Below are 16,975 nucleotides of genomic sequence, written 5' to 3' on the forward strand. Positions count from 1 at the left end.
CTGTAGATAAGCCAGAGATAGACAACACAAACATAAAGGTTCAAAGAAAAGTCACTATTAATTATTATTACCAAGCATGAGTATGTGAAATTCGCAACTCCGAAAAAATCCGAAGGGTTAGAAAACCGTTACAGTGAATGTAAAGGCGGGTGCACATCGTCAATTTGAACAGCAGTGTTAGTGCCCTGTGGCGTAGTGATAAGAATCTCTTGCTGCATCTGCCGGGGGTAGTCGCATGGGGCAAGGGCCGGGGTTCAATTCCGGTGTTTTGTTTCGGCGCCGTCTGTGGGAACCGGCTTAGCTATGATTGGTTTATGATTTGATTTTCTATTTACTTGGCTTTAATTACCGCGAGAAATAGGGGTTTTACCTAATTCCGGTTTGACCCGTATAGTACATGTGGTTTGTGGTGTTAGCAAGTATTGTTATCAAACATCATGTCAAAACTGACGCTCCAGAATTTATTTTTTGGTATTTGTCAAAAACATATGATATTGTGATTTATCCCACATATACTTGGGTATGGTAATCAACTTTATTCAATTTTATTAAGCAAGAGCAACAATTCTTCATTTAAGTAATACCATGTCAAAAGCCCATTTAAGTAGATCTAGTTAACTACAAGAGGATCCTGAACCAATTTCCTCTGTATTTACTATTATGCTCAGAGTTTTTGTTTTCTATTAGCCCCGCGTGCTTGTAAAACACGAAATCCCATAACAATCAAGGCTTAGTGGTATACAAACTGCGTATCTAGTACAATGGCCGAAACTTGCAGCCCTCTAATGAATAAAAAGCGCCGGTGGCCGGCCGCTACCAAGCGATCGTCGGAAAATCCACATTTCTGTAACACGGTAGGGGAATGGGTCAAATTGTCGCTACGGAACGGCTGTTTCGGAGGAACGTGGTAGAGGTGCAGGTAGGGCATGTGGCGAGATGGTGCGATAACAGGAATTATTCATACGCGCGTTATCGGTCCGCCATCGCAGGGGCTATTGTGAACGCGGCCTAACGCGCGAGGGGTGGCTCCCGGTTGTCGTGGACGCTGTCAAAACGTTGTTGTGTGCATTCGGCCTAATGTGACGCCCGTACGGATTGATTATTGTTTTATTCCGTGTTGTTTACCGTAATGATTCCAGCTCGGCGCGACGTTCGATTGTTTCACTAAAGTCCGAACCGATCTTATCGACGATTTAATTCGTTCAACGATTTTCGGTAGAAGCAAAATGGCCTTCTCAAAAATTTAACGATAACTGCAAGTAGTCTGATTGAAATCTATACGACACAAATGATTGTCACTGCTTTGTGACTTTATTTTTTAACTTTATCAGATTTACAGTCATTAGCCGTTTCATTAATATCAAAATCAGCCTGAAGGTTTCAGGTACTATCGACTGTTTGGATCTTGCTAATTAAATGTACTTTCAACATTCACTACCCGCAAAGTTCATTCCCCCAGTTGGTCTAGCCGTGACTAGGCCGTAATGTACGGGTGCCCTTGTGATAACAATCGTTGATAATCTCAAACTGCTATCGACACCTGGATCGACGCGATGCGGGCTTGTAGATATATCTATACATTGTTTGTGACGATTTCATTGACGAAGCCATTCAATTTTAAAATAATAAGCGTTGTTTTGGAAAGTCAAGGGTATATTAATTTTGTATTGTTTAATATTTTAGACATCGTCATAGGTTACTGCATACCTGGTTTATACCTTGATCGTATCTCGACGAAATCATATAGTATTAAACATTAAGCATATATTTGATATTGTAACTAGTTGTTAAGTACCAGCAGAGCCCAGCGGGATGCTCGCTGGTGCGGCCGCATTACCGTAGGGACCATCGCAAAGGGATGCGCCCCTCACTGAACACAACCAATCGTCGCCCAGGCCGCGACACAGATATCATTACTGCCGCCACCCTCCGAACAAATGCACTCGTACATATGTTTGCTTTCACTTTTATAAATAATAATTGACGAATGTTGCCTCGAAAATTAAAATGGGGAGCCACCGTACATGAGCTTCAGTCCCCACCTATTTAAAATTCCTTGAACTGCTCAACTCCACCTAAATCTCGACGGCGAACTAAACGTAATGATCAAAACATTTATACGAAGCGAGTATGCAAACTAATCAACACAGGGTATGATTAAAACTAACACCACTACGTACATAATTAATGAAATTTCCAGCTGGCCTACAATTTTAATTGTTCGCTGTTGTGATACGCCGCTTTTGAAACGTTTCGGAAAAGTAAGGCCTTTTGTTCACGGACGCAGCCATCGAGACCCGCGTAATGCCTCCATTATTTGTTTATCAAATAGCCATTAGAACCCGGAATATTCATGATTACAATTACAATATTTGGAATGAAGATGTCGTGTGAAAGACCAGTTGTTAGATACAAATGATATTAATTTAGGTGAGCGCGTTAGGGTAACAAAACGCCTCCAAATTGTCCGCTTAATGACAACAAGTTTTGATGTTTCGGACTCGTGTTACAATAGCGCTGCTATCGTGAAATCTCCGCGACGATAATGGTTACTTAAACGCTCGTAAACATGAGAGGTTTAGGAATCAAATTGCGGAGGCTTCATCACAATTATGAGTTCGAGTAGAGTCTGAAGTGTGTGTTGTTGTATGCGCAGGTCGGACGCTAAGCGGCGGCAGCGGGCAGGTGTGCCGGCCGCACTTCCACACGCCGCTGCACCCGTGGCTGGAGTCGAAGGCGCTGAGCGGCGGCGCGTGGGGCAGCGGCTTCCAGCAGGACGCGGCGCCGGCGGACAAGCCGCTGTCGCCCGCGCAGCACCACCACCCGCACCCGCTGTTTTCGTTCCCGCCGACTCCGCCCAAGGACTCGACGCCGGACTCGGTGGCGGCGGCGGCGCTGGGCCAGCAGGACTACCAGGCGGCCGTGGCGCACGCCACCGCCATGAGCGTGGCCTTCATGCAGCAGCAGCAGGAGCTGCCCCTGTGCGGCGACGTCAAGCCCATGATGGGCGCGCCGCCCTCCAAGCAGCGCGAAGGTGCGCAGCCGGACTCGTGCCCGCAGGAGTCGAGCCAGCCCTCCGGGGAATACAACGCACAGTACAACGCCGCCGGCGGCGACTACTACAACTACCAGGGCAAGGGGTATAGTGGGCAGCAGCAGAGCAAGCCGCGACCGAACAAGACGCGAACTAGCGCCGGTGAGTCCGCGGTCCGCACCGCCCCGCACCGCTCCCGCTGCGTGCACTCACGACACACACACGACGCTACGCGCTTATCCGATCACTCACTATTGAGAGCCACCTTCTAAACTATCACTGTAAGCGATCCAGATGACCCGAATCGCTCGCTAGCCTGCAATAACTATTCGGAAAGCTTTCATTTAAATTGTGTCTAATCAGTTAATAAATCAAATTCGTTACTATCGAAGGCTCTGTAATAGAAGCCTATACAGAATGGCAGCTGAGATATCTCGCGTAATTAGAATCTTACCGCAGATTCTCTCATCGACAATTGCGATATATTAATTCGATAAACGTAGCGAGATGAATATTTCATTTGGTATTTAGATGTGGCATTGTCGAGTGATAGCGCGATGTGTTCGGATAAGCGCGGTATCTTGCACCGGGGGTTGTGGCGCCACACGTTTTCTGTAACACGGTATAGGGCTTGGGATCATGTCGGTACTAACGCTTCTTCTTTACTAACTGCTGAACGGTGGAGGTGCTGTACTAATGTAATTTATAATATTGGCTTTTTGCAGTTACCTAAGGTGATAAGATCAGACAGCGAGTATTTATAGGGAATCGTGGTTAGTTTTCTGTCGAAAACGGCAAAACGTTCCGGAGCGGAGTTAATCAATCTTAAGTTGTATAAGAAAGTAGGAATTCCCCAATTAAGCTGTCTAATATATTTACGGTGTAGGTAGCGCGAGGCGCACTTCATTGTTGCGCCGCTACATGTGAACTGACGCGGCCTCGTCTGATGTTGACCAAACAAACTAGACGTTTCTCATTATTTAATTGCAACCTGCCATTGTTTTCTAACTAGATAATTAAATAAATTCTCTTAAGTAGATTTCTATTAAGTGTCGTGACTTTAAATTAGGACAAGCCGTTTTGGTATATCAAATAATTAGTTGGTATTATATACTATTAGTAGTGATCGACGTACAGAGGGAATGCTTTCCAGGACTTAGGTTATACAGGTCTCGCAAATGGTTCAAAAGTAGTATTCGTTATAAACATTATGAGATGGATCAGTTTTCGCAACTCGCTCGCGTAGCCTCGTCATCACCAGTATAACGTTACAAAGAGTTACACAACACTAATTGTATTAACACCGCATAATGCAGCTTTATTTTATATTTGAAAATGTAATTATATCTTTCGTACTTGTTAAACTTTGACAATGGACGGGAACTAAAATGGCGGCTTATTGTCTCATATTAGAATAATGAATGTGCAGAATTATGTACAATGACTGTTAATATAGACAGACAATTATATAGTTCCCGTTACAATTATGTTTGTTCAATATTTTGTGAAATTTTAAATGGATTAGCATGACGGAGCCCACGAGAGCGGCATCGAGATTGTTATAATGGATTTCTCATGATATAATTAGAATCGTATTGAAAAAAAGTAGGCGCAACGTTAATTACGGTAGATAAAGCCATTAACTAAGTAGACATTTATTTATTCATTCACACTTCCGTGTATTATGAAAATTTCTCTAAAGAATTGCATTCGTAAATTTAAAACATGAACAATTTCGAAATAATTTGTTGACGCCTTGAGATGTCGGCGATAGTTACTGCTATTGTCTACAGTAATGATTCATTTTAATTAAATATTCATAAAATGGCATGAATGGCATTGTGTCAGGAGCTCAGGAGCTGATTAAAAATGTAGCTCGACTCGACACAGGCCGTAGCTTCTGAGTAATTTAAAAAAAATATTCCTCGCACATAATTTACATTTTCAAAGTGGAGATTCATCAATACGGCAATTTGTCGGTAACAAGACAAGTGCTGTTGAGATTCTTGAAACAACAGGGTGATCCAATTTACACAATGTTCCGCGTCGTTAAGTTTTTGTTAAACCAGACGTGTTCCTGATAATTGTCGTAAAAAACTCAATACACGCCCGCTTTATAATGCGTGTTTGTAATTGGAAATAGTTTATTAGCTCACTTATTTAATTGATAGCCCGTAGTTATACGGTGCCCGAATAATTAGTTTTTATATTTTTTTGGGATAATGTTATTGTAATTGTTAATTGCTATTATATTTCAATTGCGTGCCTGTACTGTCATGCAAAGAAATGAGTTAGTTATGAATGGATGTTTGGTGTAGCCAAGAGAGAACTAAGTTCAGTGTGCATCCTGTTGGCTTAAACAGCGAACAATAGTGTTTAACTACTGGTAAGGAGTGTGTAGTAAAAAGGTACCTATTAGGTGTCATGTAGGGACATCAGATGTGTGTGAGCCGCGCCATGCCTCTGTACCAATGTATGTGGTGTACTTAGTATGTTGGTACCGGGCAGTAGTTGGCAGTTCCTTGGTGGAAGCGGTATTATGATAATGCGGCGGCCGGATGCGGACCATTCCATTGTTGCTGGCGATCGTCTGACCTCGAGCCTCCTGACTATTACTGTACGGACTTTAGGACAAATTCATGCAGCATTTTATTCGTTTTTTACCTATACAAGCTTTACTCAATTGTTTTTGGTAGCTAATATTGCCATCGTCTCCTCAATTAGAGTCCAAAATTCTAGGATATCATAACCCATTGTTAAGTAAACGTAATCTAAGACTCGAACATCGGATAATGTTATACTATCAATTCTTTGTACATTACGAATTAATGATACAAGATTAAGTACAACGTAGCATTTAGATCGAACAATCGAAAAATCGTGACCTAAAACGTAGTTTGTATTTGAAGAATGTCATGGAAAGGGCAATTCGAATAATAAACGGTCAGTTCCAATGGTAACCTGTTATTATACAGGCTATTTCTAAAACAGTACCATTCAACACTTTCTAAAACAATGTTACGTTCACTTAGACCGTATTCAAATTATTCAATGATTTTGTGCTACAATACAATTCAAATGCAACCGCTTTGTTCGATTGATACCGAGCCTACGATTCCTCATTATTACCATTAGGTGTAACTTTGAATTGAATGACCAATAAACGGTAGATTTATTGCAAGTCTGTAATGTATTACTGTCGTTTAAATACTCGGTAGAAAATCGAGAACTGAAACAAGTATATATGATAGAAAATCAGCGGTAAAATTCATTAAAACAATTTTGATATCGTAGTGAATAAATGTAAGATGTGCAACGTCACACGCGTCGTGTTGCTGCAACGTGTTGCGCAAACAATTAGTGGCTGGCAGCGTCCACGCTACGGACCGCCACACACTAGGAATGGAGCTCAAACATACTATCCGTGTTGTTATTGTTGCTAGATCTTAAATATACCATATCTTATATAAACAGAGCCAGAATCAAAGATAAAATGTTACCCAAGTTCCAAGTATTTAGCTCCTAATACGCGATTTCAGAAGTATTTCAACCGAATGAATGTTTTCAAGTTGAATACACGTTAGTGTCGGTAGGTATAGTAAATTCGTCACGGTCTGCCGACACGTATTGTTGGCCACAATTGCATCAACAAAATTTGCATTTTACGTTGGACATTCGCGGACCAGCGATTAAATCAATTATAAAATTAGAGGACAGAAATTCTACGTTATCTTAGTTGGCTTGTAGTACACGATGCATCCGAACGGTTGATAGCTTCATGCAAATCGAAAGGCAGTTACCAAGTCTGGTTTAGCAAAAAATCATAGCGAGGACCGGTCGTTAGACGTGTGCGCGGAACTGGCTGAGGCTCGGACATCACATGACCGGTATATAATAATTACATCGGGTTCAGTGCAAGTTGCTACTGAGCGGCATCGCATCGCTCGTCACACGTAATTATCTCGCAGTATGCTAATAACGAATGCAAATACAAGCGTCCGCCGCGCGCCGACACAACAGCGAGCACTCCGCTCAGTGCATGCCGCCAGCCCGCAACCGCGCTGAAAAATGGCTTCATTCCCGATCACTGCGTTATCATACCCCACTCTAATTATCAACCGACACTAAATGACTAAACAAAAGTGAAATAGAATTAGCGAGTCAATGACTTGTAACATTTTTTGCTTTTAACATATTTCCTGGCAACACAAAGCTCAATAAAAATAAACTTCGAGCGAGACCATCAGCTTCCATTAAATATTTCTATTTGCATACAGGTACATAATTAAAGTGTAATAACAGCCTCTGTGGCGCAACAAAGAATAAGTTTTGAGCAATAATTTAATGGTTTGTATGCAAAATAGGCTCACCGTTACGTGTTGATGGGCCGATGCGCCGCGAGAGCGCGTCACGGTACACGGGAGCGAATTAGTCCTTCATTTAAATTACATTACCCTGGCGCACATTAACGTTATACGTGACTATGTAGGAGTTTTTACTTAGTGGTTTCATCGAATGGTAACGGGCCGGCTTCGTTTGTTTCGAACGCATCGATAGTTCTGAGGTCAGCAGCGCTCGAGTGGGCGCACTCTCAGCTAAACCGCGGCGTGTGCAATGTTTTCCCTACGCGCCCCGAGCGTGTGAAAACTTCGCGAGTCCTCGACGACCCGAGTGCCTGGAGACTCTCGAAATATAAAAACCGCCCACTCTCCTACGTAAATATGGCAGATGAAAATCTTTTATCGCGGTCACGTAGCGCCGCCGCGTCACGACCGCGCGTCACTCTGCCCAATAAAGAGCGAGCCGCATTCTAATTTTAAATAAACACTGGAAATTTTCGCTCGGCCTCATAACTTTAGCAGTTCAGGATAGGCATTCTCTCTGGACGCGTACCGTTACATATGAAATAAAGTGATATCTTTATGTGGAGTCTAAATCACGCGCCAGGCGGAGCGGCCGCTGGACTCCGTCAGGGTAAATTGAGATATAACTCTCCGGTGTGAATGTATTAAAACGTTACCATTGAACCGGATCGAACAATTATATCGGATAGTAATTAATCAGAACAGTGTTCTCTTTAATAATACGTGTAATGTCGATGTATGAGGGGCAGGCCGCTGTAAATCTTGTGAAACGTCACCGCCCGCGGCAGCTCTGGCTTTCACAAACGTTTTTACCAATAGAGACGTTACTAATGAACTAAATCCGTCTCTAAGCTAGAGACACTATAATAAAACATCGTGGCTCGTGTAATATCCTGTTATTTTTTCCTAATAATCGTTATTGGTGTTTATTTATTACAAACTTCGATACAAATTACAGGTTTTATCGATGTAACAAAAAAAAATAAAGGGTTAGTCCAAAAAGTGAGTCGTTGGCCCGATCGCAATAAGTTTTCGATAAGGTCCGGGCGATTTAATTGCCGGTTTTGATCTGGTTTTACATAAAAAAGATGAATGGCTGCTCTGCCTAAAGCTCGTAAAACATTTTCGGTTTGAATTTTTTCTATGGGATATTCGGGGACTTTCACCTTCGCGCGACGATCGGAGCGAATTATTATTTATTCAGAACGCCCCGCGTGGCTCTGGGGACGTCGCTAATCAGATCTAGATACATAATTATTACGATGCCTATTGATACGCTTCCGATGGATATGCTCGTCGAACCAGTTCCACATGAGCTGGCAGCTAGGCTCGCGGGTGTTTGTCACGCGCCCTCAGATTTCCCACACTGATTGCATTAGTTTGTTATCGAGCGCCTCTAAGGAGGATGCGAAGGTGTAACGAGCTTTTAAATTCGATCTCGGTAAATCATCGATCGTGTAATCAAGTTTAGAGAAAGATTGTGGGCGGCGCACGCGCATCCCATATGTGAACACATCCTCTCACTAACCATGTAAGCACTCGGATCAAATTGCTATTGTGATCTTCGAAAGTCGTTAAAGTTCCCCGGAGGCCGGCTCGTCCTGGGGTCAGATATTGCATGAATTGAATTCACGCATGAGTAACGTATTGGTTTAGCATTTTATATAGATACTGTGTAAAGTTTCATCGCTTGGCTAGTTGTGATGAATTAGGTGTCAAACGTAGAATTTATAAAAGCCTTTTTGTTTCGATTCGTTTATATAAATTAGCAATTCAACGCGATTCATGGATGAGGTACGATGGCTTGCGTTTGAAATTGTTTTAGACGTAGGTGTACAATTACACACAGCGAAAATTAGCATGTGGGTAATAGTTTATAGCTCTGGTTCCGCTCTGTTTGTTGCTAGACGCTCACCAATGTTTTTGCAACAACTATTTATTTTTGTAGCAATCGCTTTAGTTGTTGCAGCCAAAACTATTCGTTATTGATCATTTACGTTAAATCATTTCGTTTTTTTATGATTAATTTTCATTGAAGTTGGTATTTTTACGCTTTTATTACATTCCTAATTGATGTATGGCTTGTTGATAACTTAATTTGCAGTTTTTGTTTTATTTTTTATCAACTTTATTAATTACGACCAGTTTAAGGGCGTTTCGCACTCGTCCGTCCGACGTATCCACCGATGAGCGTTACTTTCTCTTAGTTTTCCTTCGCGTGTAAAAAATCTTGATATTTTTTCTTCAAAGTGAAACTCGTCGCGCTTTCCCTAGTTAATTGAATATTTTACTATTTTTTCGTAGTAATTGCAATTACGTTGATGTTGAGATAAAAAATGTTGTGAAGGATGATGTAGAACATTTATATAAGTGCTTGGTGTTAGCATGCTTTGTTAGTTAGTGAAATTCTATTTGTAATGTTTCTGAATGTGATTTTCTCTCATCTTTCCCAGCCTGCCAGGAGACAGGTAATCTCCACATCCATTAACGCTATTAATTGGTTTTGGGACAAACACTTTTTGGGTGCTGTTTTTAGTCCCCGTGTTGTTTTGCTTGAAACTTTTGTTTGCTGTGTTGAGATCAGTTTTTAACTTCCATTCTACTGAACAAACTTAAAATTACGTTTTCATAATTTGACTGAGATCTTTTGACGTTTTCACCTCTTCATTAATGTTGTTTTCGTTTCCTGACTGTCACATTGTTCCGGCACAGAGGGTCGGGAGTGCGTGAACTGTGGCGCGACCAGCACTCCGCTGTGGCGACGCGACGGCACCGGCCACTACCTCTGCAACGCCTGCGGCCTCTACTACAAGATGAACGGACAGAACCGACCCCTGATCAAGCCCAAGCGAAGATTGGTGAGTGTAAGAATCCGACCAATTTTGTTGTTTTTGATTGTAGGGGTAAACCGATTTTGAAACTAAACTTGCGGTCACTTCAATTTTCTTAACTGTCATTTTTCAAATCCTGACAAAAGAATTGTTCTTTTTTTAAAGTTATCATTTTTTTTAATGTGTAGAATGTTGCAATCTAAATTGAACTAAAGAGATATGTTTAAAATTCAACCTACAATCTTCGTCGTAATAAAATAATGAATGGCGATGTTTAGCATAATGTTCAAGTAAATATGTATGTAGGTATGTTAGATCGGTTTATCTCGACAAGTTCTTAGACACTTTTTGGAATAATTGCAAATTGTTTTATTATAACTGTTATAGATAAACCCGCTATCGTATGCATATCATGTGCTAATTGGCTTCCAGATATTTGTAGCGTTGTTCGATTCGACTCGTTAATCTCAATCAATCCCGTTTACAACGTAATGTATGCGCATTGATTTACAGACGATTATAATAATTAGATTAACGTGCAACTATGATGTATTGACTCACTACACCAGTTTTTATCCCGTTGCGTCCGCCGTTTCCCGAGTGAACAGACGTAACGAAAGCGATTCACTTAACGATCGTAGATCACATCTCACTCCCGCTTTATTAAGATTTGGGCGCATTGTTACTCACAGTGCACCTTCTTACAAGTCGCGTGTGCTTGAGATAACATTCCTTCATCTACAAATAGCATGCCGAGACAATCCGAGAATGGGTGTTGTTTACAGTTAAGGGGCAGCAATAAAAAGGCGGAGCATGCACGCCCGAGCACGACACCGCATTAAGCGCTCCCACAAATTGGGCTCTTATGAAAGTTGAGCGTTTCGTCGAAAGACCTCAACGTCCACTAAACTAGCCTCCGCATGACCGCCATAAATCTCCGAGTTAACATTTAATCTAAGGTCGGGTACGCATAAAACTGAAACAATGCGACATACGGCCGGGCGGCGCGCGTCACGTCAGCCCGATGTCGGCTAACGAGTAGCCCGTGCGCGCAATTCTACGTACAATTTACCTTAATACCCGTCTCGCAGACATAAACTAGCGGAATGGCCCGGAATATTTGCCTTTTGTTGGCCAAATTATGTAATGCCAACATTATGATTTCATTGCAACGCGGAGCGCTATGGCCGCGGGCCCTGGCGCATACGGCGTTCTGTTTAACGATTACTCAAATTGATAAAGTGAGTTAAAGTAACGTTTTTTTGTTTCTACAATAGTATAATGGGAGCGATTTTGTAAAACAACGTACACCACTCGCGAAGTCATGGTTTTTAAACCCGGATGTTCGTAACGCGGTTTTAATATTTAGATTCACTGTAGTGTGGAGAGATACCGTTAATGTGGCGCGGGGAGATTGAATTCTCACTTTTATTTTCGTTGTGGGAAATGCTAGACAATGCTCGCCTCTCGCCTCTGTCCACGGGCTTGGCTCATCCTGGAGAACGTGCTGCTGTGTGGGACAATGACTCTAATAACACTGTTTAGGACGCTAGATAGCGTTACTTACAATAGTGCTAACTGCTGCGTTTCCTCATCTACTAGATCAACTTGTTTTTATTCCATTATTATGCGAGCGTTGCTTTATCGCCGGCTCAAACGTATCGATTACAAAACAAAGGCTCGGCCAAGGGCTTAAAATTTATATCCTAGACATTCAAAATTCGTGAAACACTCCAAACATCAATCTGCAAACATGACTTACTAGAATTAATTAAAACTAAATTGTTACACAGCAAAATGGCGGCAATTAAGGCATTAAGAAACAACGGCCTTGTTCTAACTAATTGGACAATACGTTGAATATTTAATGCAAGCACAACAATGAATTAAAACAATAATTTCTATTCATAATAATTAGACCAGCCCAATTATAAGGTGCACTTGACACGAATTAGAAAATGAAGTGGGAATCCGTTGGACAATACGCAGTCAAATGTGTGGAATAAACACAATTATTTCTCTTAATATAATAACCAAAATAACCTTGCAATGAGACAATAGTGTTACACAAACGATAACCTTTGCATAATCGCCTCGGAATATTGCACTAACTAATTAATGAAAAGGTTTTAATCTTAAACAATAAAGCTGAATTAAACCTGTTTTCATTTATTTAAAGCTGTATGTGTCATTCCATGGATTATCTTGATAAAAAAATATAGATGTCAAACAAATGTCATGTTAAGTTTAAAATTGGAATCCGTGACATATGGGATGTTTATAAAATCTATTCATCAATTCATGTCGGCCAGTCGAATATAAATGCTGGTAGTAATTTATACAGAGTCAATTTGATTTAATATCAATGTTGTACTATAATATTTATTTTTAATTACTATATTTCTAAAAGCAGTATTCATGTCGGTATAAAATAAATTACATACAAAAATATCTATTTAAAATGAACAATATATTATCACGGACAATAAAGCACATTAAATGTAAAACATAATTATAATGACACACTGAATTTCATAAACTCATAATAAATACAATTTTGTGCGAATAAATTCAATGTTCAAAGCAATTTTTCTCCGCACATTAACTCATTTAAAATAACAAGTATTTAAAAAGCACAACTGTCTGTCTTTGCAGTTTTATTCAGAAAAATATTTACTTTGTGCATACTTATGATGCCGGCTTGCTTTGTTTGTCAGAGCTGGCAACGTGAACAATAAATTGTGTAAGTATAAAATAGAATTATGGAAAATAAAAGTGTACGCGCGTGCACCTGTATTCCTGAAGGCATTAAGGGACTTACGCACTTGTCACAAGTACTAGTACGTAGCAATATAAAAAGTTACGAAAAACTATTTTCTAAAAAAATATATGTAAAAAAGGTTTGCGAAATTCTATCATTATAAAGCAAATAAATAAAAAATATAGAACAATAATAATTAATTACGATGTTATTTGATTTATTCGATATCCCAAATATAAATGATTACGAAAAAAATATTTTTTTTGTTTAAAATTAGAACATTATTCTTAAAAAAAGGGGGTGGAGCGTAACTGACAGATACAAGGTTTCTTTCACCAGTCAATGAAGGCTTGAACACTTTATTATACAGCCACATATGTAAAGTACTTGCTTTAAACAGTTTGACATGTGTAAAGTTTTTGTTTATGCTCGGTTTAGGACCGGGTTTGACCAGTTTCCCCAAAAGGTAAACGATGACATGTCCTCTTTGACTGTCAAGTGATACCTTAAGAGATGTATAAAAAGTTTGACACATGTAATATGTCAGTTTGTTATTCAACTGAGAAATTATTAAAGTTAGTAGGCAAAAAGGGACGAATGTAAATGTCTGATACAGCTTGACGATTCATTGATTAAAGGCTAGAAACATTCATATATGACTATCAAATTAATATGCTACTTGATTTACTTACGCTTTTTATTCTGAACAGACTTAAGACTACATAGTTACGTATTTCTATAATATCGTCAATAAAATAATAATAGGAAGCATTAAAATAGAAATGGGTTTAATAAAGAACTACCTTTTCCATTTCACATCATCAAACAAAACCAACAACACTCAAATTAATTTATCACGAACAACAAACAACAAGACGTCTAGTGTACCTACATCTTAAGCTTGAAAGCAATAAAGCTGCGCCTGCGCACTATAAAGAGCCTCGTACATTACGAGGGGTACGCGCAATACATTCGCGGTCACCTTGCCGGGAGCCGACAGAGATATAAGTGGACAGTGTTAACGTTATGCAGTTTTATTTGTATGTGCTATATGATTTTAGTTATTGTTTTTTTTTATTTGTTAGTTGGTATTATTTTTGTATGAGATTTTTACTGTAGTGTTTTGTTTCGTTGCTTGTTGGTTTTTTAAGGGAGATTTTTTAGAGTTGATACTTACTTGGAATTTGTTATATTTTTGTTTGAATTTTATTGCTAAAAATGAACTCGGTTAATTATAAGGATGGTATATGTACATATGTAATATTGGTATATCAATATGTAGAATTTTGAAGACCAAGGTTGTCTTGAAAATCATAACTAAAATACATTAAAAAACCATAACCGTATATAAAATACCTAAAACCACTTTTAAAATTGAGTAAAAACAAGTTTTCCAAAACAAACGTACGACACATAACTCCCCATCCCCGCGAACAAAGTAGTATCATATCATCTCAACAATAAACATGCGCAGGAGTTGAATAAAGAGAACGCTACGAACGTAACGTATAGTCCGGGAGCCGAACACCATCTCTTAAACTAAGACTGAGTGTGAGCGAGATGGCGCTATACAACAAGTAGCACGCTATCTCGCTCCCACACATCCAGTCTTAGTTTAAGAGGTAGCCCAGGAGCCGACAGGAATATAAGTGTGTGGACAAACGGTTTTATATTTTCTGGATTATGTTTCATGTATTTATTGTTGTGAATTATCTATACATGTATATACGACCTTTAAACTTGTAATTAACACCGAAATACACTCATGTGGAGTAATAATTCTGTATTTTCTAGTAAGAATGAATAAAGTATAGACAGTGGGAGTAATTAAAAAGTTACTTAGATTTCTTTTTCTTTGAGGTCCGATTTACTTCCTTCGAATTTGTAGAAAAGTGGCCTATTTTTGTAGAAATTCGAGAAAATAAATGTTAGAAAGGCAAAAACCAAGAAGCCACAGAAAAAGCAAATCTATTTGTCAATTGGTCACAAAATATTACAGTTCGCTTGCATTAGCTGCACTTTATGCATTAAAAAGCTCTTTTTAATCATCGTTTCGTTAATTTCAATTCAATTAACACAGAAAGGGGTATTCTACGATTATGCAAATAATCATAATTTAATAATATAGCCCGCGATTTCCGTATTTAGAGGAAGGTAGAGCTTAGTTTTATAACATAATAATGTAGGTACGGCGCGTGACGGATAACTTTCTTTTTTTATTGTTATCTGGCTCTATATCTAACATACCATACACCGGTATGTATGTATGTATGTATCTACATAGCTTTTACATACATACGCAAGGTATTGCGTATTCTTTTTTGGTTGGCAATGGCTCTACCATTCTAAGATTCTTTTTTAAATTAAGAGCTTTAAGTATTTCGAACTTTATATTATTTTGGAATTGATTGTGTATTCTCTAGTTTGTCATATTATACGTTTGAGCATCGCTTTTTTGTTCTAGTTTCGGCAAAGTTTGCCTTAGCTTAAAGATAGAGTCATTAAATCACTCAAATTAACAAAATAGACGAGGTAAGGAAAATAATAAACAGCTCCAATTAATTCACCGTTCGCCATTGTATAGTTAAAAATAAATGAAACAAAAATTATACACTTCAATTAATTTTTATTGCTGTACATGTGTACTATGAATACGTAAGTACCGACAAAACACGTACTAAATATTTAAACAAAAACTACGGTCATAGAACTTTCCTATTTGGCATTCACAAGTGGACCTTTGCCAAATAAACTATTACAATAAGAATTCTGTGCCTTAAAAGTTGAGGCAGGAATCGGTCCCACACTGTCTGCCTGATCTATTAATCGGTATGATGTCATAAATTACGAATAATTTATTATGTTGCCATGTTTCCTTTTGTATTCCTCTTAATAGTAGTTTTAATGACATACGAGAGGTTTTTATTCAAGCAAAGAATTTAATTGGATATAACTCACTCATTAGTTGACTTTACACACTGACCACAAAATTTTACCACAGATTATTTATAATTATTCAAATAACTCGCGCACTTTTAATTATTTATTTAATGTAAAACATATACTTAATGGTTAATTTATTTTATGTGAACTTGTTTTAATTTGACAAAACATTTTTGTATTTTAATTAACCAAACGCAGCAAAAAAATAAACGAAATCTCTATTCAAATTTGACATAACATAAAAAAGTTACAACCTAATAGGTTTTAGCTGACAAGAGCACTTAAAATTACTGGCAGTCTAAATGTAAATAAAATAAAGGAATAATTAAAATTTTCGAATTTGGATGGTGGTAAATATTTTTTGTATTTGGAACATTAGTTAGGAACGGTAGTGGCCGTTGTCCGTGTCTCGGTGGCCGGACAAGTCTCGCCGGTCATCGATCACCGCGCGCCGTCGAATAAATTGTGACCGTAAGATTGGTCCAAGTGTTGATTTACACGCGAATTATGAGTTCCTAAAGAAAGTTAATATAATATTTGATTTTTATTCCTTTTGTGAAAAATTATTGTTTTTCAGCGCAGGGTAATTTGATTTCTTAAAAAATGTTGCTATATAAAAAAGGTCACTGTTCATCATGGAAAGGCGCACCACAAACATTTGTACTATAAAACTATATAGTTGACCAGCTACCTATACAGAAATCAACACTGAAATTAAAACCTAGAATTTATTTACACCTGTAAATGCATATGAGGATTTGTAAACTAGATATATTAAGGACAGTAGGTACCTGTTCTGTTCCCATTAGCCAGTTAAACAGCTCACATCATGTCTAACTGATTGTGTTCAACCGCTCACGTTTTGCGGTTGCCCACTTATACGGATTACACCACTATTTGGTACCATGTGGTACTATGATATGTTGAATCGTATTTGTTTATGATTTAAATTATAACGGGCTGTTGAATTAATATTGCATTTTTAAGATCCATATCGCGACACAAACGGACGTAAAGACAAGTTTCGTTTGCATGTATGACT

General features: G+C 38.8%; 1 protein-coding gene across 4 annotated transcripts in view; it reads left to right on the forward strand.

The window, feature by feature from the left end:
• LOC113502254 (GATA-binding factor C-like) overlaps positions 1–16,975 on the forward strand; it is an 88,368-nt gene that overhangs the window by 29,080 nt on the left and 42,313 nt on the right. For 3 of the 4 annotated variants that reach the window (XM_026883739.1, XM_026883740.1, XM_026883738.1), the window contains exons 3-4: positions 2,657–3,196; positions 10,111–10,262. In XM_026883739.1, coding sequence (XP_026739540.1) covers positions 2,657–3,196; positions 10,111–10,262 — 692 coding nt within the window. The remainder of the gene's footprint in view (positions 1–2,656; positions 3,197–10,110; positions 10,263–16,975) is intronic. The other variant, XM_026883741.1, reaches the window with a different exon arrangement.

The sequence above is a fragment of the Trichoplusia ni genome, chromosome 17 (assembly GCF_003590095.1).
Source record: "Trichoplusia ni isolate ovarian cell line Hi5 chromosome 17, tn1, whole genome shotgun sequence".
NCBI classification, from domain to species: domain Eukaryota; kingdom Metazoa; phylum Arthropoda; class Insecta; order Lepidoptera; family Noctuidae; genus Trichoplusia; species Trichoplusia ni.